Raw genomic sequence first — 21,838 nt, 5'->3', positions numbered from 1 at the left:
TCATTCAGACGTTTTGAATGGAGTATTAAATCTGTAACTCTGGCCTTGTTTTAATGTTCGAACATATGGAGCACAATTGCTTCATAGAAATTCTACCATCCAGAGAGTCAGTGTGTGTCTGCCAGAGTTAAGGACAAAACTGGACTGCCTCTGTCTACATAGGATGTGGACCACCAGGTCAAAGGAGCTGTCGGTCGGCCTCAGACGCCCGTGTGTCCCACAGCTGAACTTGACCTAAATTGACAGTTTGATAGAGGGCAAGAAAAAAGAAAGGGAATAAAAAATGGAAAGTAGGAGATGGTGAAAGAACTGGAGACAGTGCAGTCATGCATGGGGTGGCTGTAGCTCAGGTGGCAGAGCAGGTCAGCCACTAATCAGAAGGTCGGTGGTTCGATCCCAGGCTGCCTCCTGGCTGCATGCTAAATATCCTTGGGCAAAATACTAACTCCATGTTTGCCTACTGGTGGTGGTCATAGGGCCCGGTGGCACCAGTGTCTGGCAGCCTTGCCTCTGTCAGTGAGCCCCAGGGCACCTGTGGCTACAATGTAGCTTGCCATTGCCAGTGTGGGGAATGGGGAATGACTGAATGTAGTGTAAAGTGCTTTGGGGTCCTTAGGGACTGAGTACAGCGCTATACAAATGCAGGCCATTTACATTTTTACCATGAAAAGGTGAGTGAGCAGACACTGGAATTAGTTAGGGCTATTTATTAGTCGAATTTATTAGAAAAAGGAGTAGAAATGAAAAAAATGAGAGGTAGAGGAATGCAAAGACTTGTGTTTGTAATTTACTGCATTGTTCTGAAATTAGGTGAATATGTCATTCTCTTAGGATTAGTAAATATTCCCAACATGAAGCACTAATGATTTAATTCACAGCCTAAATATATGCAGCTACATGTAGTAAGCAGCAATGATTTGGGAATGCATGTCAGTGGACAATCAGATGAAGAGCACTCCCTTGTGACACATTACAGAAATTACATTGTTCATACCAGGGGTCCAGTACAGGCAGATCACAAGGTGTCATAATTCATTCTCAGTAAAATTCTCAGGAATTTGCACTTCAAAGGTTTTACTGCTCACGTCAGTGTATAAAAACAACACATGTCGTATGGGATATTGCAACCCCCACATGGCCTAGGTGAAGACACTTCTCACTCCTTTAATAATGCAGATGACCAGTGATGACATAAACACAGTGAAGTACATGTCCTCTTCTATTTCTATTACCTATGGCGTGCCACAAGGTTCTGTTTTAGGGCCCTTTCTGTTATATCTGATGGCTCTTCAGCACGTTTTGAACATTTTTTTAATCACTGCTACATTCAGATGACATTCAGTTATATATCTCTTTTTAGTCCCAAGATAATTCTTAGCTACAGATCCTACATACAGTGGGGCAAAAAAGTATTTAGTATTATTGTGCAAGTTCCCCCACTTAAAATGATGACAGAGGTCAGTAATTTGCACCAGAGGTACACTTCAACTGTGAGAGACAGAATGTGAAAAAAAAAAAAATCCATGAATCCACATGGTAGGATTTGTAAAGAATTTATTCGTAAATTAGGGTGGAAAATAAGTATTTGGTCAATAACACAAATACAACTCAATAGGCTACTTTGTAACATAACCTTTGTTGGCAATAACAGAGGTCAAACGCTTACTATAGGTCTTTACCAGGTTTGCACACACAGTAGCTGGTATTTTGGCCCATTCCTCCATGCAGATCTTCTCGAGAGCAGTGATGTTTTGGGGCTGTCGCCGAGCAACACGGACTTTCAACTCCCGCCACAGATTTTCTATGGGGTTGAGGTCTGGAGACTGGCTAGGCCACTCCAGGACTTTCAAATGCTTCTTACGGAGCCACTCCTTTGTTGCCCGGGCGGTGTGTTTTGGATCATTGTCATGTTGGAAGACCCAGCCTCGTTTCATCTTCAAAGTTCTCACTGATGGGAGGAGGTTTTGGCTCAAAATCTCACGATACATGGCCCCATTCATTCTGTCCTTAACACGGATCAGTCGTCCTGTCCCCTTGGCAGAAAAACAGCCCCATAGCATGATGTTTCCACCCCCATGCTTCACAGTAGGTATGGTGTTCTTGGGATGCAACTCAGTATTCTTCTTCCTCCAAACACGACGAGCTGAGTTTATACCAAAAAGTTCTACTTTGGTTTCATCTGACCACATGACATTCTCCCAATCCTCTGCTGTATCATCCATGTGCTCTCTGACAAACTTCAGACGGGCCTGGACATGCACTGGCTTCAGCAGCGGAACACGTCTGGCACTGCGGGATTTGATTCCCTGCCGTTGTAGTGTGTTACTGATGGTGACCTTTGTTACTTTGGTCCCAGCTCTCTGCAGGTCATTCACCAGGTCCCCCCGTGTGGTTCTGGGATCTTTGCTCACCGTTCTCATGATCATTTTGACCCCACGGGATGAGATCTTGCGTGGAGCCCCAGATCGAGGGAGATTATCAGTGGTCTTGTATGTTTTCCATTTTCTGATGATTGCTCCCACAGTTGATTTTTTCACACCAAGCTGCTTGCCTATTGTAGATTCACTCTTCCCAGTCTGGTGCAGGTCTACAATACTTTTCCTGGTGTCCTTCGAAAGCTCTTTGGTCTTGGCCATGGCGGAGTTTGGAGTCTGACTGTTTGAGGCTGTGGACAGGTGTCTTTTATACAGATGATGAGTTCAAACAGGTGCCATTCATACAGGTAACGAGTGGGGGACAGAAAAGCGTCTTACAGAAGACGTTACAGGTCTGTGAGAGCCAGAGATTTTCCATGTTTGAGGTGACCAAATACTTATTTTCCACCCTAATTTACGAATAAATTCTTTACAAATCCTACCATGTGGATTCATGGATTTTTTTTCACATTCTGTCTCTCACAGTTGAAGTGTACCTCTGGTGCAAATTACTGACCTCTGTCATCATTTTAAGTGGGGGAACTTGCACAATCGGTGGCTGACTAAATACTTTTTTGCCCCACTGTAGGTGCTCTGACTTAATGAAGAAAAAGCAGAAGTCCTTATTTGTCCCCTGACAGATTTAAGTCTAAGATAATGGAAACTCGGTCCTTGTGCCACATTTGCTAAATCTTCTCTCTGGAACTTTTGTCACGGTTGCAGCGGCAGCCATGTGGAATCGTGAACGAGAGACCCAAAAGCCAGGCACTGGCTTTGATGTGAGTGAACTTTATTTTCAAAATGGTGAGAATACAGACTGAGTGGACATGGGAACAACAGAAACTAAGATAAACCTAAACTGGGAAAAACTTACTAAACAAACCTGAAACCATGACTCGCAGAAGAAAATGCAGAAAGTCACGCAGAATGATATGCAGGATAACACACAGTGCGAAACATGGGATGACACGTGATATGACACGGACATGGCAACAGGGAGGGAACACAGAGACGTAGGACCAGGGCAGGCACAGAGACACAGAACAGGAGGAGCTAAGAATACAAAACAGAAACCAAACCATAAGAACAAGAAAATCTTAACAAGAATTAACCTGAAACATAAGATAATAATCAAAACCACTGAGTCCACAGACTCAGGGCCATGATAACCTTTGCATGTTGGACGTTCATGTCAAATCGCTTGCTTGTGTTACTTAAGAAATATTTCCAAGTAAAGTCTCATTGTGTCACACTCTGAACTGGAAACTGTTATTCATGCATTTATTTCATCATGTATAAAATATTGTAATTCAGTGTTTGCTTGTCAGAGCAAGTGAACAATGAATTACTGAACTTGAAATCTGTGGACTCTGTGATCGCCTTCATAAAACAGCTAAAACCTCATGTTTTCACACTTGCATTTGGTTAACCTTTATTTCTATTCTCTGGTATTTTGTTATAAAGAATTCTGTAGTTTTTGTGTAAAAATGTGCTATGCAAATACGTTCTTACATGTGAGTCCACGTCAGCACATGACCTTCACAATCTGCTCCCATGTTTTAAGGTCTTCCCCTCATCAAGAACACCTCAGCTAAGTCGGGCTTGTGAGCTGTTGCTAGTTAGCTTTGTTGTCTACCAGCTTAAAGTTAGCTTATATGACCCTGTTGTTGTCAGTTATAAGACTGTAGGTGATGAATATGCTGTCTGTGAGGCCCAAATTTTGAGTTTTTTTGTTTTTTTTGTTACAGTTTATAAGCTTTCTGGATGGTGGATAGTACTTGGACCTGACACCACTGAAAAGTCTGGCTTGAGTAATTTACTGACTCTGGAGCCATCCATGGTAGCTTATCTAGCACAAGGTGTGCACAGCACTGTATGTTTTATTGAAGCTTGCTTCTGCCACTGAAAAAAACTTTTTGTTGGCCTGGAGTAACATTATTTTCCCTCAAGAGGGCAGTGTCATCTGCCACTGGGGAGATGTAGGGAGATGACACTGCTCTCTTGTGAGACAGGAACCAATCTCTCAGTCAGAGAAACTAGTTGGCTCACTCACCTCCAGGCCTCTGGAGAGAATGTGTGTTAAATATTTCTTAGGTAACTGCAGCAACTGTTCAGGTTTTGTCACTTCAGTGCCCAAACAAAGGTGGTTCATGGTCACTGGGTAAATGTTAATGTTGCATTATGCAACATTAACATTCTTTAATGTATGCAACTTGCATACATTAAAGAAAGCATCCTGCATTTGCCTAACTCAAAACAGATCTGAGACCTTGGGTAGAGACACGCATCCCTGGGAGTGTTGCGTCAAGAAATGGTATATAATAAAATCAAAGAGAACAGGAAAGACAAGGGGCATTCCCATCAGTTGTGGTTCCAGGTCAAACAAGGTCATTTCCTTTTAGCAGAACTTTGGACTCACTTCTCTCTTGCTTGTGTTCAGTCACCTTTGCGTAGTAACCTGGAAGCTTCTGCAGCTGTTCAAATTCTCAAAAAGCTGCTCCAGCACCTCCTTTATTACTTCCTTCAGCAACAGAACTGGACTATCCTTTGTGAAAGGGAAAGAGAAAAATAAATGAGTATAACTGATGAGTGATGCAGCTTATCCATCTTATTAGTGTAATTTTACAATTTTGTGCCATCCATCCTCCTGCCTGTAACCTGGAAATCAATCTAAGTGCACCAGCAGGTCCGTTACTAAAATGTATCTGGAGGACAGTGGAGGGGGAGAGTGGAGGTAGGGGAGCTGTAATGCATACTTTGCAGAAAAGATTAACAGGATCAACAAGTCTTAAGATCCTTTATGTTTGTAGATTATTTTAGTTCAGCTGTGTTCAATGTTCAGCTGTCTGATCATATCAGTTTTGTATTTCATCAAACTGTTATATTTATCTGACATCTGAGGTCATCAAATTCAGTAGCAGGCGGTTATAGCAAACCATAATTCTTATACTTTAAGCAAAAATATCTGTTACCGCCCCCCCCCCCCCCCCCCCCCCCCACACACACACACACACTCCTTTCACTGCAAGCCTCTTCGTCTGCTCCTCGGCCTGTATCTATTGTGGGAGGGATTAAAACGCAAAAGAAAGTAGGATGTACAAACTGAGAGATGAGGAGGGGGACGCTTCTCTGAGTAAATCTGCAGCAGCTGCTTGAGGAAACACTGTAAATAAACTGCAGAGCGAGAGCAGTCCCGGTGGCCCGTGCATCGGAGACAAATAAAGGTTGGTACAGCCGTTGCTTCCAAGAAGTACAGGGGGGAGAGGGGTGGGCCTTGTCCAATTTTGGACCTGAGGATATAAAAGAAAGGTGAACGTATAGATTCAAAATGCTCAAACACTCTTGCAGCTTCTGAACGCACAGACCGGTTAATAGCAACCGCTCTCAAAGATGCGCAAGGTCGTTAGCTATATATGCGTATGCGCACCACAGTCAAGCTTACATTTGAGGGTAGCCTGTACGTACTTTCCGCCCTGTGACCACCAACAAGCACCTTCACCGAGTGCTCCAAAGCTCCCCTCCCAGAGAGGGGCGTCCACTCTGTAGCCTATCAGGACGCTCCGGCTTTGATAGAAGTACTGATGTCACATAATCAAGCCCCGGGCTTCTGAGTGAATTTTCAGGAATAAGTAAATAAATAAATGAATAACTCCCAGCAGAGGTTGGTCGCTGTTCGTCACTGAGTTTCTCAATTTCAACGAGGAGCTAATTTAATTTACGAGAGCCTAAACTATCCCCACAGTGGCCTCCAGCAGTCTGCTCTCACCGACACAGTGCTTCTTGTCCTTTCAAGAAGTGGATGGCAATTATTAGTGGCTCCACTGACTCTATATAAAACATGGACATAGCCACTGTGCTGTCACTCATTCCTTATGGAAACAATAGTAATTTTAAAAAAAAAGAAAAAGAAAGAAAAAAAAAGAAGAAGCTTGTTTTAGATTCTTTGCCACTGTGTTGTTCTATGTTCAGGTTCGGGGTTTCTCTCCATTATTGTGGGGTCTTTAACTTTAAATAATAAACTGCTTTGAGATTTTGGGATTTTGGTGCTATATATATATATTAGGGGTGCAACGATATTCGTATCGATATTGAACCGTTCGATACAGTGCTTTCGGTTCGGTACGCATATGTATCGAACAATACAAAATTTGTAATTTATTTTATCAATTTTCCTTCTGACGATGCTGTCTGTGTTGAGCGCTCAGTGAATCTGTGTTCGACTACTCCGCCTAGGCTGCACTGTCGAGCGCAGATCCACTGAGCGCTCAACACAGACAGCATAGTCAGAAGGAAGAGCGCAGGGCAAGCTAGCGAGACAGAAGTTAAGCTCTCCTTGCAAGATGGACCTCCCCCACTCTCATTCAGATCTGGCGTTTGGAATTATTTTGGTTTTCATGTGACGTATGACCCTGAAGGTAAGCGAGTCATGGACTAAAGTAAAACAGTATGTTGGATGTGCCATGCAATGCTCAATTACATTGGTGTGAACTAGTGTGTTAGCGCAGTTAGCTCGTTAACGTGTTGGCCGTCTAGCCCCATGCACGGAGCAATCGGCGGTAGCTCGTTAACGGAGATTTGCCGTGTTGTGGCGTTAAGGTCATTTCAACGAGATTAACCTGAAAGCACTAGTGGGAACACAACGAATATGACTGCACATTTACGCCGACATCATCCTAGTGCAAAGACAAGTGGAAGCAGAAAAAAAAAAGCAAGCATGCTACTAACTTTAGCCGAGTCATTTAGACAGCTGTTAGCACATGATTCTCCTTATGCTGCTGAGAATATAGCCCAGAAGAAGCGGATAGTATCGCTTTTATTTTGGAAAGAGCCATTTCTCTGTAATAAACTCTCTTTTCCAAAGATGAGTGATTCCTCAATCAGATACAGGGCTCGCAATATCGCTAGCCCGACGTCCCGGAGCTAGCGATTTTTTTCAGTCGGGCTACCAAAATCTATCTCTTCCCTGCCCGTCGGGCTATTGTAGGAAGGAAAAATATATGTCAATGCTTTTGCATTCTTTCGGAAATGTAGCTGGGTAATTATGTCATTGGCATCGGTGAGCCACTGTCAATATGTGACATATTGAAATCGCGTTTGAATTTGCGCTTGTTTTTTTGCTTTCACTTTGCAATCGTGCGAACTGTGTATAGAGAGCGACAGCACTGATCTGTGAGTGATGATAATTTGTGCACCAATTCCTCTGACATCGTCTTATCAATCGTTAGCTTACTATGCAAACATGACAAGTGAAATCTCCCGCAGCAAGCTTAAACATGTGAGAGGTTGATCGCGCAGAGAATCGCTGAGCTTATGTGAGTCCGTGTGTAAAAGCATTTCAGTTCTGCTGAGCCAAATAAGACAGGTCAGGGTGAAGAAGTGACAGCCAAAGAAAAGCTTACCACAAAACGGAGAAGTTATGACAAATCAGACTATAAGGCAAAAAGAAAGTGCAGCTTTATGGTTTCATGGACAAAAGAATTTCTGTGGCTGCAATATGATGAGCTAAATAACCAGGGCTGCACATAAGTGGTCCGCAGGTGCGCATTCGCTGTCAAAATAAAAAACACGCACAAGGGTGAGGGTTAAATTTAAAAACTGTACTTTTGAGTTAAAATATATATTTATAATTTTAATAAATGACAAATTAAAAATGCATGAACATTTTTTTGTATCGAAAAAATATCGAACCGTGACACCAAAGTATCGAACCGAACCGAACCGTGAATTTTGTGTATCGTTGCACCCCTAATATATATATATATAAAAAAAAAGAAATTGTTTTGAACTGAATTATGAAATCTACTTAAATATGAACACCCTTTTCTAAGGCGCTTTCCCAAAGTTGCAAATTGTTTTACAGCTTCATAAAAAGTATATTTGAATAAAGCAGTGTTGTGTTTAGGCATCAGCCATTAGTTTAACGCATTTTAAAAGGTTAAAACATACAAAATTATGGCAAAGATGGAAAAGCAGTAGTTTCTGATGACTGACGTCACTTGTCGTCAGTTGTGTTCGTCATTTGTTTTTGTTAATGGTCGGCTGCTTTTTTTCTTTATATCGTGAGACAAGAAATGATGGTCCAGTGTATCCTATGTGAGAGAAAGTGATAAAGGGAACACTGAAGTGGCTTTCCTCAACATTTAGAGGGAATTTAACCAGGAATTGGTGTTATCAGCAAACTTAGCAGGCTGAATAAATACAGAGACCCACATATCCGGTATTTATTGTGTGCTATGGACTACTTTAAATCAAAATCGTTGAAAAGAAACTGGCAGCTCAAACATGTGGTCCATTTCAGTGATTCAAATTAGCAGAGATTAGGACTGGCATGTAGCGACTAGCTGCAGTTTCCTGTGTTGGGAAATCTGTCACTTATGTCTATAACGTTAAGCCATAGCGTATCCACTATGGCTTGAGTACACAGTGGATAATTATTATGAAGGGGGAAACTATCCATAGAGGGCCAAACCATTTTTTTGCACTAGACTGTAAACAAGCTTTTTAATGATATAAAGTTAACATTTTTACACTGGACTGTATGGGGACTGACTGGATTGAAGGCTGAAGTGCCTGTATGATGGTGTGGCAGTGAGTGGGGAGGGCTAGACTTCTGGAAGCCATTTGGAGTTGCTAAATACTTTCCTAGCTCAAAATAGTTTTTTTTTTTGGGGTGGTCCAGCATGTTCTGACCAGGCAGCACATAAACAGGCAGGGTGGGACACAGTCATTTCCCATTGTTAAGCCGTTTCGCTCAATGCTGCTGTGTTGCAGTCTTCATTTCCTGCCTATCAGACAGGAACATGCAGGGTAGCCTAAATCTCACATTTTCTCCACTTATAAGTGAATGAAGAACTGTTGGCGTGGGTCAGGTATCAGATCCTTTTGGCAGGGTTGAAATCCATCTCTTTGCTTTCAGGGCAATCACCCATTACACCGCGTCTTGTTTCTTCGACAGAGGATTGGAATACATGCAGTTGCACATGGATTTCCTAATACACTCCATACATTTCATTTCACTCTGATACTACTGGTTCTGAAGAGCAGTGATCCTCAACCTGGTGGCTCCTTGGTGATGATGAAATCCTGTTATGTCTAGATAATCGGTCCACAGGCAGTGGGGCAGTCTGGCAGTTTATTTTCCAGTCTACAGCCTAAAACATCAAGAGAGAACTGAATCATGCACAGTGAAGACATAAGTAGTCAGATTTTAGCTGAAGAGGCAGTGCAGTATTAAATTATAAACAAATCATCCAACTAACAACTAACATTGTTTGTATAAGTGTTAAGTTTTTATTTAAAAACATCTCTGGTGGTCAGGGCCAGGAAGCTGGTAATGATACCACATAATGAGTTTGAAAAACATTTTTAGCCTTTGCACTGCATCACACAGTCTCCATGTATGAAGTGCTTTGGTTGCTCCAGTGGAGTAGGAAATGCGCTATATAAAAACCATTTACAATTTACCTTTGCTAGTCAAGGTAAGAACTGGCGAGGAGGAGCCCGTGCTGTGTAAGATTCCAGTCTGTAGTTAAATTGGCTGATGCAGTCCTCTGGCTGGCTCAGTCGGACTCATCCAAAACCCTGAGCCAAGTTTCTCACTATGTGTGCCTCTCTTTTGTGAATGGGCGGCAGCTCCCTCTGCAGGGGGCCTGGCTGCTGTTGCTGCATGGGACATCCCGTAATGCAAGCCACTCTCATCACAAGTTCCCAAGGGTCAGACCTCAAACCTCTGACTACCTAATATTTTGGTGTCTGCTCTTTGCTGTCTAAATTGAGTTGGAAATTTTTTTCTCCGCCAAGTTTCCGAGGGCCCTGTATGGTGAGTTTATCTTACTGTATGGCGTTCTTATCATTTCTTTATTTTTTAATATTCTTTCCTTGTTTGGTTTTTACAGGACACAGTATGAGGCACATTTTCTTTTCTTTTAACGAGGATCTGATCTGTTTTCTCCCTTTCAAGGATAAATCTGTTTTTTTTGTTTCTTCACTTTCAACTTTCTCTCTCTTATCTCTCAGTATTTCTACTTGCAACATGAGGCCGCTGCTGTTTGGGATTCTGCCAATCAAGGAGAACTCTTTTGGCTCTCTATCTAGTGTAACTGTTGCACTCTGTCTTTTAACCCTCCTCCTGATGGTTATCTGGGGTCAAAAGAGTAAGAGATCCTTCTTCCACTTCCATCTTGACTCCCAGCTGGACCACACAAAATATCCCCCACCTCCTGGCCCCAAACCGTGGCCCCTTGTCGGGAATCTGCTCCAGGTCGGGGATCAGATTCATCTCTCTCTAACTGGGTTGAGGCTTCAGTATGGAGACATCTTCAAGGTACATATAGTTATATATAGTTTTTGTATTATTAGTTTCAGATCAACAGAGTGAGCATGAGTTAATTTATTTGTTTGTGTCATGAATCCAGCTCCGCCTTGGCTCTTTGACTGTTGTCGTTCTGAGTGGGTACAACACCATCAGGCAGGCTCTGGTTCGACACGGGGAAGCTTTTGCGGGGCGACCTAACCTTTTCATCTTCTCTGCTATAGCCAATGGGACCAGCATGACTTTCAATGAGAACTACGGACCTGTGTGGCTGCTCCATAAGAAGCTGTGTAAGAATGCCCTCAGGTCTTTCTCCCAGGCTGAGCCAAGGGGTTTTGGTGCCACCTGCCTCTTAGAGGAGCACATATGTGCAGAGGCTGCAGGGATGGTGCAGGTGATTCGAGAAAAAGCTGCAAAAGAAGAAACAGAGGGTATAGACCCAGCAACGACCTTGGTAACCTCAGTGGCAAATGTCATTTGTGCGCTTTGTTTTGGGAAACGGTATGACTACAGTGATAAGGAGTTTCTCACTATTGTTGATGTCAACAACGAGGTCCTGAAGCTCTTTGCAGCGGGGAACCTGGCTGATTTTTTCCCTGTGTTTCGCTACTTTCCGAGTCCATCTCTGAGAAAGATAGTCCAGTACGTTCGCAGGATGAACAGATTCATGGAGCGGAACATTGAGGAACACATTGACACCTTTGATAAGGTAATTAAGTATGCAGACTTACATGTAGGCAAGAATTTAGTTTAAATGGGGGAAAATGACAGTACAATCTATGCCATATAATCACTGTTTGCTTAAGTTCTATTTATTTCATTTTTGCACATGACTTACTGACATAAACTTCAGTTTCATAATAATCAGCAACTAGGCTTCTTAATGATTTGTGAATATTGCATTTTATTTATATTTTTTTTATATTATCTTAACTTTAACTGATCTTTTGCACAGTGACCTTTAATAGATGTCGCCACAGCCTTATGTTGTAAATAATGTGTCTATTGGTGTTGTTTTCTTTAGATCTGTGCCACTAATTTGCATCCCGGCTCTTTAATATGACATTGAACTCATACATTGGTAGCTATGATCGTAACTGTAGCCAAAAAAAACAACTAACAAGTTCCATGTGATGGAACTTTTTTGTTCTTGTGCAGAGATGGCTAAAATGTTCGCACGCACTCTAATTAGGAATTAGCAACTCTACTGGAAGACACGCGTCTTACCACAATTGATTACTGTCCCTTCCCTAATTACTTTTAAGGTTTAAAGCAAGCTGGCAGTTAAAGTAGATAACTTTATATTTGAGCAGTGACAGCTGCTTGATGTTGGAAGGAGTAAAGTTATCTGTGTTCGCAGAACCGTATCCGGGACATTACAGATGCTCTAATTGCACTTTGTGAAGAAAGAGAAGAAAGCAAGGATACTTCGATGCTCTCTAACGACCAGATCATTCACACTGTCATAGACATCTTTGGAGCAGGTTAGGCAAACTACAAATTTCACATTATGATGCTTTTACGCTTGTATTATGCCAGTAATAAATCCTAATGGTGATAATGAATTTTCCCCCTTTTTTGTGGTTTTCCAAAGGATTCGACACCATCATCGCTGGTTTGCAGTGGAGCCTGTTGTACCTCATCAAGTTTCCTGACATCCAGGATAAAATAAACCAGGAAATAGGTGATGCCTTATGCTCCAATAAAACAAACTCATATGCTGTACAGTGTGCTCGGCTCTTCACCAAAGTCACCCATTGTTAGAAACTGGTAAATACACGGCTTACAGAGAATTCAGGGTATGCTAAATAGGAAAGTCCTCTCTTGTTCCTGCTCTGATGACGGACTCATAATCATTCTGTTTCTCATAGACCAAAAATAGGAGGTTGCTCCTTAATCGTTTTAAGTCCCACATCACTGATGAGCATAAGTCAGTAGTAAATGTAGTTCTTATCTATTAAAATATTCACCACAAATGGGATTCACACAGTTTACAAGAAACGGGTGGAAATGCACCTCTCATTAGCAGCTATGCACAGGCCATACATGAGCATGCAGCCGTCTGTGATGTCTGCAGTATCAGGGAGAATCCTTATTAAAAAGACTGAACAACGGCCAACCGAGCACGCTTTTTGGAGAGACAGAATCAGACCAGAGAAACTCACAAAAGATCAGTCCAATTTGCTGACGCTTTTTGAAGTGGGCTCAGAGAACTGGTGCTGTCTGTTCTGAGGCACGTTGTATTTTCACAGAGGGCGAGATGAAGCGAGAGAGAGAGAGACAGAGAGAACTAAGAGGAGGCAGGATGAATCAGAACAGGAGAGGGGTTAGAGGGTTCCCCGGAGACACAAAGGCGCTGACACGCAAGGCAGTGAACAGACATAGTCTGACATTATTCCCTTTTTCATCTCTTACATTTCATTTAATTAAGAGGCTTTAATTCTGTTGTTTACAGTACCGAAAGCCTTATTAGTGGAGCAATATTTGTAAAGTAATCTAAAGGATCAGCATATTTTAAATTGTAATTTTTTATGATGCACATGTGCATAAAGTTTTTACAAACTGAAAGAAAGCAAACCACAGCCTGGAAATCAGTTTATGTTAAGTTTAAATTAAAAAAAAAAAAAAAAAAGACATATTATTAGAATACAAGAATAAAAATGAAAATAAAAATGTAAATAACATTAACAAAATTGCAAGTTTATCACAACTTATGTCACATTTTTTTAGACCCAAAAGATGAGATACAGATTATGTTTTATTATTTATCATTATTTTTTTAAGATGAGCATATCGGCAAACTCCAGCTGCCCAGGTTTTCCAACAAAGCCAAGATGCCTTTCACAGAGGCCTTCATATATGAAGTGTTTCGTCATGCTTCATATGTCCCTTTTACCATACCACACTGGTAAGACCTAAAGTTTTGACAGCAGTAAATTTGTTTTTTCAGCATGTAGATTGTTTTTTTTATCACTTTCCTCTGATTATATTTTTCCTCTCCAGCACCACGAGAGACATCACATTTAATGGGTATTTCATTCCCAAAGACACATGCGTCTTCATTAATCAATATCAAGTCAACCATGATACGTGAGTAGCCGAAAGCAGTAAAAATCTACTTTGTCTCGTTCTTTTTATCTTTTAAGACTATGGATTTTTTTTAACATTTTTGTTTATTTGTTAAAATGTTCATTCTTTCCCAGTGATCTTTGGGGCGATCCTGAGACATTTCGTCCACAGCGTTTCTTGAATCCATGTGGACTCCTGAACAAAGAGCTGACAGAGAAAGTCCAGATCTTCGGCATGGGAAAAAGACGCTGTCTTGGCGATGAATTTGCACGTTTGGAGATGTTTGTGTTTCTTACCACGCTTCTTCATGGGCTACGTATTGAAAATGTTCCAGGGCAGGAGCTGGATCTCAGCACTGATTTTGGTCTAACTATGAAACCACGTCCATATAGGATTACCATTTCCCAGAGATTTTAGACCGTCTGAAAACTCAAATGATGATCTTTCGGATGTTTTGGAATGTCACAGTGGAAATTAATTGTAGTTATTACTATTTTGTGCTCAGTTTGGCAGATGTGGTCAAAGCACAGACACAAAGATAAATATACACAAAGCGAACATGAGGTCATTTTACAGCATTCAGTCCATCTGCCTGCTACATTAGTATCTTAAGTGACTGGTCACAGTTTAAAACGGAGGAATGAGGATGAGTGTCACTGGCAGCAGGGTAAGCCACAATGACTTCATTAATAGTTTTGTAAATAGAAATAGAATAGACACTTTTAGCTGTTGTTAAACTTTTGTTTGTGAACATTTGATGAGTGCCTTCTTTTGGAAACTATGAAGGACAGACTTCAGCTGATAGCTCTTAATGAACTGTTTCACCTGAATATTACAAGTTGAATAACTTATTCTTATTGTAAATACCTGACCTCTATACGTCATGTTGAGGTAAAATAATATCACATAAAAAAAGTGTGCTATATAAACTACAAACATACTAACAAATATTCAAATTATCTCAAAGCACTAATACCACTAGGTTTAAGGCAGTTATTGTTTATAATGTATGCATAAAATGTTAACTTTTGGACTATTTTTGAAAGAAAAAGTAGAGCTGATGTTGGAAATTGTTTTTTTTTTAAAGCATATACAGCCTACAGTTAGCCTCTTTCTATAGTAATTATAGAAAGAGTAAAACTGAGTCACATAAAACAGCTGCAGACAGTGGCTTTGTATAAAACATGCAATCTGAAAACAATAATGTGCCTGTGCTTGTGTGGTAATGTTTACTGGCTTTCTGTCTGTACCTTCACACTGTTCTGAGTGACTCATGGATGATGATGGCAGTGAGGCTGACTCTGAAGTGAGTAGGGGAGGACTAGCTCAGAAGGGTGCCTCCAAAACACAAAAACGAAAAAAACAATCTTATCTACCTAGATAGATATGTTAAGTACAGAAAACCAAGCTATGGAAATGTATTAAGTAAAGTAGAATGCAAGCATTTTAACCCTATTTTAATTTTTTAATAGATTATTTTAATAATAAATATTAACTAAGGATACATATTAAATAATAAATATTGTTTTCGTCACGAGATCTGTGTCACAGTGCCGTATTTTTATATTCCGTAGATTTTTGTGTACAAGTGGACAAATTTTCTTTGATACATTAACAGATTTTAACATTTCCTACAATTCTCCTGACCTTTGAACTAAAGCTTTAATTTTACAAACTCATCGGTATAACTCTTGTCAACAACAGTGTAACATTGCGTGCTATTGCATGTCTATTCACAGCCACTGAACTCACTGGCCACACACAAACACGTGCAAACTGAATGACCTACTGATTTCTATTCACATCTTCATTTACACATGGAGCCTTTTATTGTGGGGGCCCGTTTCTATACATTCATTAAGAAACCACACGCAATCCTCACAGCAACTGTCAGTAACTGCACTGTGATGTCTGTCCAACTAATTATGGCTAAATTAATATGTGAACATCTCTAACAATCTTTACTCATAACTTTATTCACTATTACGACGCAGAACGGTTCAAACATCTTCCTCTTCCACGCTCTGCCCAGATCTCAGTTTCATGATCACCTGGAAAAAAATACATTCACATTATTTTATGGTTTAATTCTAAATAGAAATGTACATATTTGAATAGCTGACTGTGAAAGTGGCATGCACCTCTTTCAGCTGGGCAATCTCTTTGCTTTCCACATTTCTCTGAGCGTTGTTGGTTATGGCCTTCACTCTTGTTGCATAACTGCAAAGTTCAGAGAGTTCAAGTGTTATTCTGTTGAGTTTTTTAGTGCTAAAATACAATAAAACACTGTTTTTTCTCTCTCTGTTACATAAGAGATGTGAGCGTCTCGTCAAGATTGTATTCTGTAGGAGAGGTGTTGACGATCATCAGAGTTTTAGCATTTCCACCCAAAGAGTCTTGCATCACCTGAGAGAGATGAAACACATTTTGGTTGAACTGCTTGTCTACGTTGGAGTTCAGAATTGAAAAACTAGAATACTGCCTTTTTAATTTATTACCTGTGTTAGCTTGCTATTCCTGTATGGCACATGGGGCAGTTCAGCAGATAAAGCTGAGATCACATCACCCAGTGCACCCAAAGACTTGTTAATGGAGTTTGCCTCCTGCACAGAGGAGAACATGGAAGAATTTAAAGAAGTCATGACAAATCTTTCAACCACTCACTGACCCATGAAACAAGATAGGAGCAGACCTTCAGCTGGTGGTCCTTGGCACCTGTTTTGGCTGCTCGCTCACTGCCTGCCAGGTCTACAAGGCTCAGCGTCCCACTGCTTACACTCCCATTTGTCAGATTCCTGCTCTCCAACATGATGCCAACAATAAGATGAGAGCGGGAACTCTCCACGTTCATCTCTTAAAAAATGACAAAAATACAACAGGACAAAGAAAGATGGATTTTTATATATTTCTGGTATTTTAAGAAGTGCGACTTCAGAAGATGCTGATTAATAATCAGTCCTCAGATTCTCTCTCTCTCCCTCTCTCTCTCTCTCTCTCTCTCTCTCTCTCTCTCTCTCTATATATATATATATATATATATATATATATATAAAAAAAAAAAAAAACACCCAGCGCGCCCCTGCGGGCGGTTTATCCTTCAAGCTCGGGTCCTCTACCAGAGGCCTGGGAGCTTGAGGGTCCTGCGCAGTATCTTAGCTGTTCCCAGGACTGCGCTCTTCTGGACAGAGATCTCCGATGTTATTCCCGGGATCTGCTGGAGCCACTCGCCTAGCTTGGGAGTCACCGCACCTAGTGCTCCGATTACCACGGGGACCACCGTTACCTTCACCCTCCACATCCTCTCGAGCTCTTCTCTGAGCCCTTGGTATTTCTCCAGCTTCTCGTGTTCCTTCTTCCTGATATTGCTGTCATTCGGAACCGCTACATCGATCACTACGGCCGTCTTCTTCTGTCTGTCTACCACCACTATGTCCGGTTGGTTAGCCACCACCATTTTGTCCGTCTGTATCTGGAAGTCCCACAGGATCTTAGCTCGGTCATTCTCCACCACCCTTGGGGGCATCTCCCATTTTGACCTCGGGACTTCCAGGTTATACTCGGCACAGATGTTCCTGTACACTATGCCGGCCACTTGGTTATGGCGTTCCATGTATGCCTTGCCTGCTAGCATCTTGCACCCTGCTGTTATGTGCTGGATTGTCTCTGGGGCATCTTTACACAGCCTGCACCTGGGGTCTTGCCTGGTGTGATAGACCCCAGCCTCTATGGATCTTGTGCTCAGAGCTTGTTCTTGTGCTGCCATGATTAGTGCCTCTGTGCTGTCTTTCAGTCCAGCTTTGTCCAGCCACTGGTAGGATTTCTGGATATCAGCCACCTCCTCTATCTGCCGGTGGTACATACCGTGCAGGGGCCTGTCCTTCCATGATGGTTCCTCGTCTCCCTCCTCTTTCTTGGGTTTCTGCTGCCTGAGGTATTCACTGAGCACTCGGTCAGTTGGGGCCATCTTCCTAATGTATTCTTGGATGTTCGTTGTCTCATCCTGGACTGTGGTGCTGACACTCACCAGTCCCCGGCCCCCTTCCTTCCGCTTAGCGTACAGCCTCAGGGTGCTGGATTTGGGGTGAAACCCTCCATGCATGGTAAGGAGCTTTCTTGTCTTTATGTCAGTGGCTTCTATCTCCTCCTTTGGCCAGCCTATTACCCCAGCAGGGTACCTGATCACGGGCAGGGCGTATGTGTTGATGGCCCGGATCTTGTTCTTACCATTCAGCTGACTCCTCAGGACTTGCCTGACCCTCTGCAGGTACTTGGTGGTTGCAGCTTTTCTAGCGGCCTCTTCATGGTTCCCATTCGCCTGTGGGATCCCCAAGTACTTGTAACTGTCCTCTATGTCTGCAATGTTGCCTTCTGGTAGTTCAATCCCCTCAGTTCTGACTACCTTCCCTCTCTTTGTTACCATCCGACTACACTTCTCCAGTCCGAACGACATTCCAATGTCATTGCTGTATAGCCTGGTAGTGTGGATCAGTGAATCGATGTCTCGTTCACTCTTGGCATACAGCTTGATGTCATCCATGTACAGGAGGTGGCTGACAACTGCTCCGTTCTGTAGTCGGTATCCGTAGCCAGTCTTGTTAATGATCTCACTGAGGGGGTTCAGGCCTATGCAGAACAGCAGTGGGGACAGAGCATCTCCTTGGTAGATCCCGCACTTGATGGTGACTTGTGCTATGGGCTTGGAGTTGGCCTCTAGTGTTGTACGCCACATCCCCATTGAGTTCCTGATGAAGGCTCTTAGGGTCCCATTGATCTTGTACAATTCTAGGCATTCCAGTATCCAGCTGTGGGGCATTGAGTCATAGGCCTTCTTGTAATCAATCCAGGCAGTGCACAGGTTGGTCAGTCTGGTCTTGCAGTCTCGGCTGATTGTTCTGTCTACCAGTAGCTGGTGTTTTGCGCCTCTGGTATTCTTGCCAATTCCTTTCTGTGTCCCGCTCATGTATTGACCCATGTGCCTGTTCATCTTAGCCGATATGATGCCTGACAGGAGCTTCCATGTAGTACTGAGGCAGGTTATTGGTCGGTAGTTGGAGGGGACCGGTCCCTTCTTGGGGTCCTTGGGGATCAGGACCGTCCGGCCTTCAGTTAGCCATTCCGGGTGTCTCTCGTTAACTAGCAGCTGGTTCATTTGTGCTGCCAGACGCTCGTGGAGTGCAGTCAGCTTCTTCAGCCAGTAGGCGTGAACCATGTCGGGCCCTGGTGCTGTCCAACTCTTCATACTGGAGACCCTTTCTTGGATATCTGCCACTGTGATATATATATATATATATATATATATATATATATATATATATATACAGTGGGGCAAAAAAGTATTTAGTCAGCCACCGATTGTGCAAGTTCCACCACCTAAAATGATGACAGAGGTCAGTAATTTGCACCAGAGGTACACTTCAACTGTGAGAGACAGAATGTGAAAAAAAAATCCATGAATTCACATGGTAGGATTTGTAAAGAATTTATTCGTAAATTAGGGTGGAAAATAAGTATTTGGTCACCTCAAACAAGGAAAATCTCTGGCTCTCACAGACCTGTAACGTCTTCTGTAAGAAGCTTTTCTGTCCCCCACTCGTTACCTGTATGAATGGCACCTGTTTGAACTCATCATCTGTATAAAAGACACCTGTCCACAGCCTCAAACAGTCAGACTCCAAACTCCGCCATGGCCAAGACCAAAGAGCTTTCGAAGGACACCAGGAAAAGTATTGTAGACCTGCACCAGACTGGGAAGAGTGAATCTACAATAGGCAAGCAGCTTGGTGTGAAAAAATCAACTGTGGGAGCAATCATCAGAAAATGGAAGACATACAAGACCACTGATAATCTCCCTCGATCTGGGGCTCCACGCAAGATCTCATCCCGTGGGGTCAAAATGATCATGAGAACGGTGAGCAAAGATCCCAGAACCACACGGGGGGACCTGGTGAATGACCTGCAGAGAGCTGGGACCAAAGTAACAAAGGTCACCATCAGTAACACACTACAACGGCAGGGAATCAAATCCCGCAGTGCCAGACGTGTTCCGCTGCTGAAGCCAGTGCATGTCCAGGCCCGTCTGAAGTTTGCCAGAGAGCACATGGATGATACAGCAGAGGATTGGGAGAATGTCATGTGGTCAGATGAAACCAAAGTAGAACTTTTTGGTATAAACTCAACTCGTCGTGTTTGGAGGAAGAAGAATACTGAGTTGCATCCCAAGAACACCATACCTACTGTAAAGCATGGGGGTGGAAACATCATGCTATGGGGCTGTTTTTCTGCCAAGGGGACAGGACGACTGATCCGTGTTAAGGACAGAATGAATGGGGCCATGTATCGTGAGATTTTGAGCCAAAACCTCCTTCCATCAGTGAGAACTTTGAAGATGAAACGAGGCTGGGTCTTCCAACATGACAATGATCCAAAACACACCGCCCGGGCAACAAAGGAGTGGCTCCGTAAGAAGCATTTGAAAGTCCTGGAGTGGCCTAGCCAGTCTCCAGACCTCAACCCCATAGAAAATCTGTGGCGGGAGTTGAAAGTCCGTGTTGCTCGGCGACAGCCCCAAAACATCACTGCTCTCGAGAAGATCTGCATGGAGGAATGGGCCAAAATACCAGCTACTGTGTGTGCAAACCTGGTAAAGACCTATAGTAAACGTTTGACCTCTGTTATTGCCAACAAAGGTTATGTTACAAAGTATTGAGTTGTATTTTTGTTATTGACCAAATACTTATTTTCCACCCTGATTTACGAATAAATTCTTTACAAATCCTACTATGTGGATTCATGGATTTTTTTTTCACATTCTGTCTCTCACAGTTGAAGTGTACCTCTGGTGCAAATTACTGACCTCTGTCATCATTTTAGGTGGGGGAACTTGCACAATCGGTGGCTGACTAAATACTTTTTTGCCCCACTGTATATATAAAAGGTTTAGCATCAGCATATTGTTGCTCTGCTGCTTTCCAGATCTGTAATGATGTACCTAAATGCCACCCCACTGCTATAACTGTAACTAACACGATTAATCCAAACCAATTAGCAGGACCCTATTTGAGGCTTTTGCACGGCATCAAGAGCTCACTGGTGGCAGAGATGTGTCGGTTTGCGCAGGCCTGCTGGAACAGAGCGTAGAGCTCCTGGGCACTGGAAGCCTCTTTTGTCTCTGCTCCTTGGGCGAACACAACTCCCTTTCTGTTCCTCTTGATCTCCACCCGCCTGGCCTGGCCATGGGATTGAGTGTGTACGTGGGCCTCACCAGCCTGGCTCGCAAAGAGGTCCTGCAGCCTGTCATTGTAGAGCTCCAGCATATAGGCTGAAACCTAAAAGGAAGCACAGTAACCAGGAAGAGAGGAACAAAGGGAAGCAACATCTTTTCTCTCCCAAACATGGTTTGTTTATATGCTGGTGAAATAATGTCTGCTACCTTAAAACTGACTAAATGACCAGAAAAGGAGTCCTTTTTAGAAGCAGAAAGAAATTTATTGCAGTTTGATGAGGGAAACCCAGATCTTGAGTTGTCTGGTGAAGAAGATCATAGGGAATAAGCCCTTGAAGAAGAAAGATGGAGGAGCATCAGGGATGGTACTCAGACCTGAACTTGCTGTCATTAAGTGGTTGGACAACAAGACAGTTGTCATGGCATCCTCTGCCTATGGCAATCAACCTCAGGACAGACGCACCAGATGGTCTAAGAAAAGCAAAAGGTTTGTCCATGTGCCAAGGCCACTGGCAATTGCTGAGTAGGCTATACTACCAATATAGGTGACGTGGACCTTGTTGCAGAATGTTGAGTTTCTACAGGATGGTCTCTCGCACTCAGAAATTGACAGTATGTGCAGTTCTCTACTTTTTGATCTGGCAATCACCAACTCGTGGCTTCAGTATAGCAATGACTTGCAGTTTTGGGGGAAGAAACCACTACAGTTCCTTGAGTACTAGCTCAGAAGGGTGCCTCCAAAACACAAAAACGAAAAAAACAATCTTATCTACCTAGATAGATATGTTAAGTACAGAAAACCAAGCTATGGAAATGTATTAA

At 42.6% G+C, this 21,838-nt stretch overlaps 2 protein-coding genes across 4 annotated transcripts; one reads left to right on the top strand and one right to left on the bottom strand.

The window, feature by feature from the left end:
- Positions 1–6,638: 6,638 nt before the first annotated feature.
- On the top strand, positions 6,639–15,321 carry cyp1d1 (cytochrome P450, family 1, subfamily D, polypeptide 1). Of its 3 annotated transcripts, none has more exons than XM_085293890.1 (8): positions 6,639–6,829; positions 10,606–10,737; positions 10,829–11,434; positions 12,086–12,209; positions 12,320–12,409; positions 13,510–13,633; positions 13,729–13,815; positions 13,929–15,321. In XM_085293890.1, the coding sequence occupies exons 1-8, from the start codon at positions 6,818–6,820 to the stop codon at positions 14,209–14,211; spliced, it is 1,458 nt and encodes a 485-aa protein (XP_085150016.1). In that variant the 5' UTR covers positions 6,639–6,817; the 3' UTR covers positions 14,212–15,321. The 3 variants fall into 3 exon arrangements, with proteins under 3 accessions (XP_085150016.1, XP_085150015.1, XP_085150014.1); XM_085293889.1 differs by having other exon boundaries at positions 10,431–10,737; XM_085293888.1 differs by lacking the exon at positions 6,639–6,829 and having other exon boundaries at positions 10,187–10,737.
- Positions 15,322–15,515: 194 nt separating this feature from the next.
- Positions 15,516–21,107, bottom strand: LOC146562270 (uncharacterized). Its single transcript, XM_085295255.1, has 6 exons — positions 20,882–21,107; positions 16,487–16,647; positions 16,293–16,397; positions 16,103–16,200; positions 15,936–16,014; positions 15,516–15,845 (listed from the first exon to the last, which is right to left on the bottom strand). The coding sequence occupies exons 1-6, from the start codon at positions 21,105–21,107 to the stop codon at positions 15,795–15,797; spliced, it is 720 nt and encodes a 239-aa protein (XP_085151381.1). The 3' UTR covers positions 15,516–15,794.
- Between the last annotated feature and the right edge of the window lie 731 nt (positions 21,108–21,838).

Source organism: Mchenga conophoros, linkage group LG12 (assembly GCF_057382185.1).
Source record: "Mchenga conophoros isolate Kocher_MC1m ecotype Shallow Benthic linkage group LG12, M_conophoros_male_GT1.1, whole genome shotgun sequence".
NCBI classification, from domain to species: Eukaryota; Metazoa; Chordata; class Actinopteri; order Cichliformes; family Cichlidae; genus Mchenga; species Mchenga conophoros.
This window is presented reverse-complemented; position numbering and strand designations above follow the sequence as displayed.

What these genes read in the sequence shown, in the direction of transcription:
- LOC146562270 (XM_085295255.1), bottom strand. Translation starts at nt 21,107, where the DNA reads ATGCTGGAGCTCTACAATGACAGGCTGCAGGACCTCTTTGCGAGCCAG. An exon ending in GGAATAGCAAGCTAACACAG is followed by an intron (nt 16,201 to 16,292) that starts GTAATAAATTAA and finishes CATCTCTCTCAG; the next exon opens with GTGATGCAAGACTCTTTGGG. An exon ending in GAGACGCTCACATCTCTTAT is followed by an intron (nt 16,015 to 16,102) that starts GTAACAGAGAGA and finishes TGAACTTTGCAG; the next exon opens with TTATGCAACAAGAGTGAAGG.
- cyp1d1 (XM_085293888.1), top strand. Translation starts at nt 10,231, where the DNA reads ATGGTGAGTTTATCTTACTGTATGGCGTTCTTATCATTTCTTTATTTT. An exon ending in ACATTGACACCTTTGATAAG is followed by an intron (nt 11,435 to 12,085) that starts GTAATTAAGTAT and finishes CTGTGTTCGCAG; the next exon opens with AACCGTATCCGGGACATTAC. An exon ending in TATCAAGTCAACCATGATAC is followed by an intron (nt 13,816 to 13,928) that starts GTGAGTAGCCGA and finishes ATTCTTTCCCAG; the next exon opens with TGATCTTTGGGGCGATCCTG.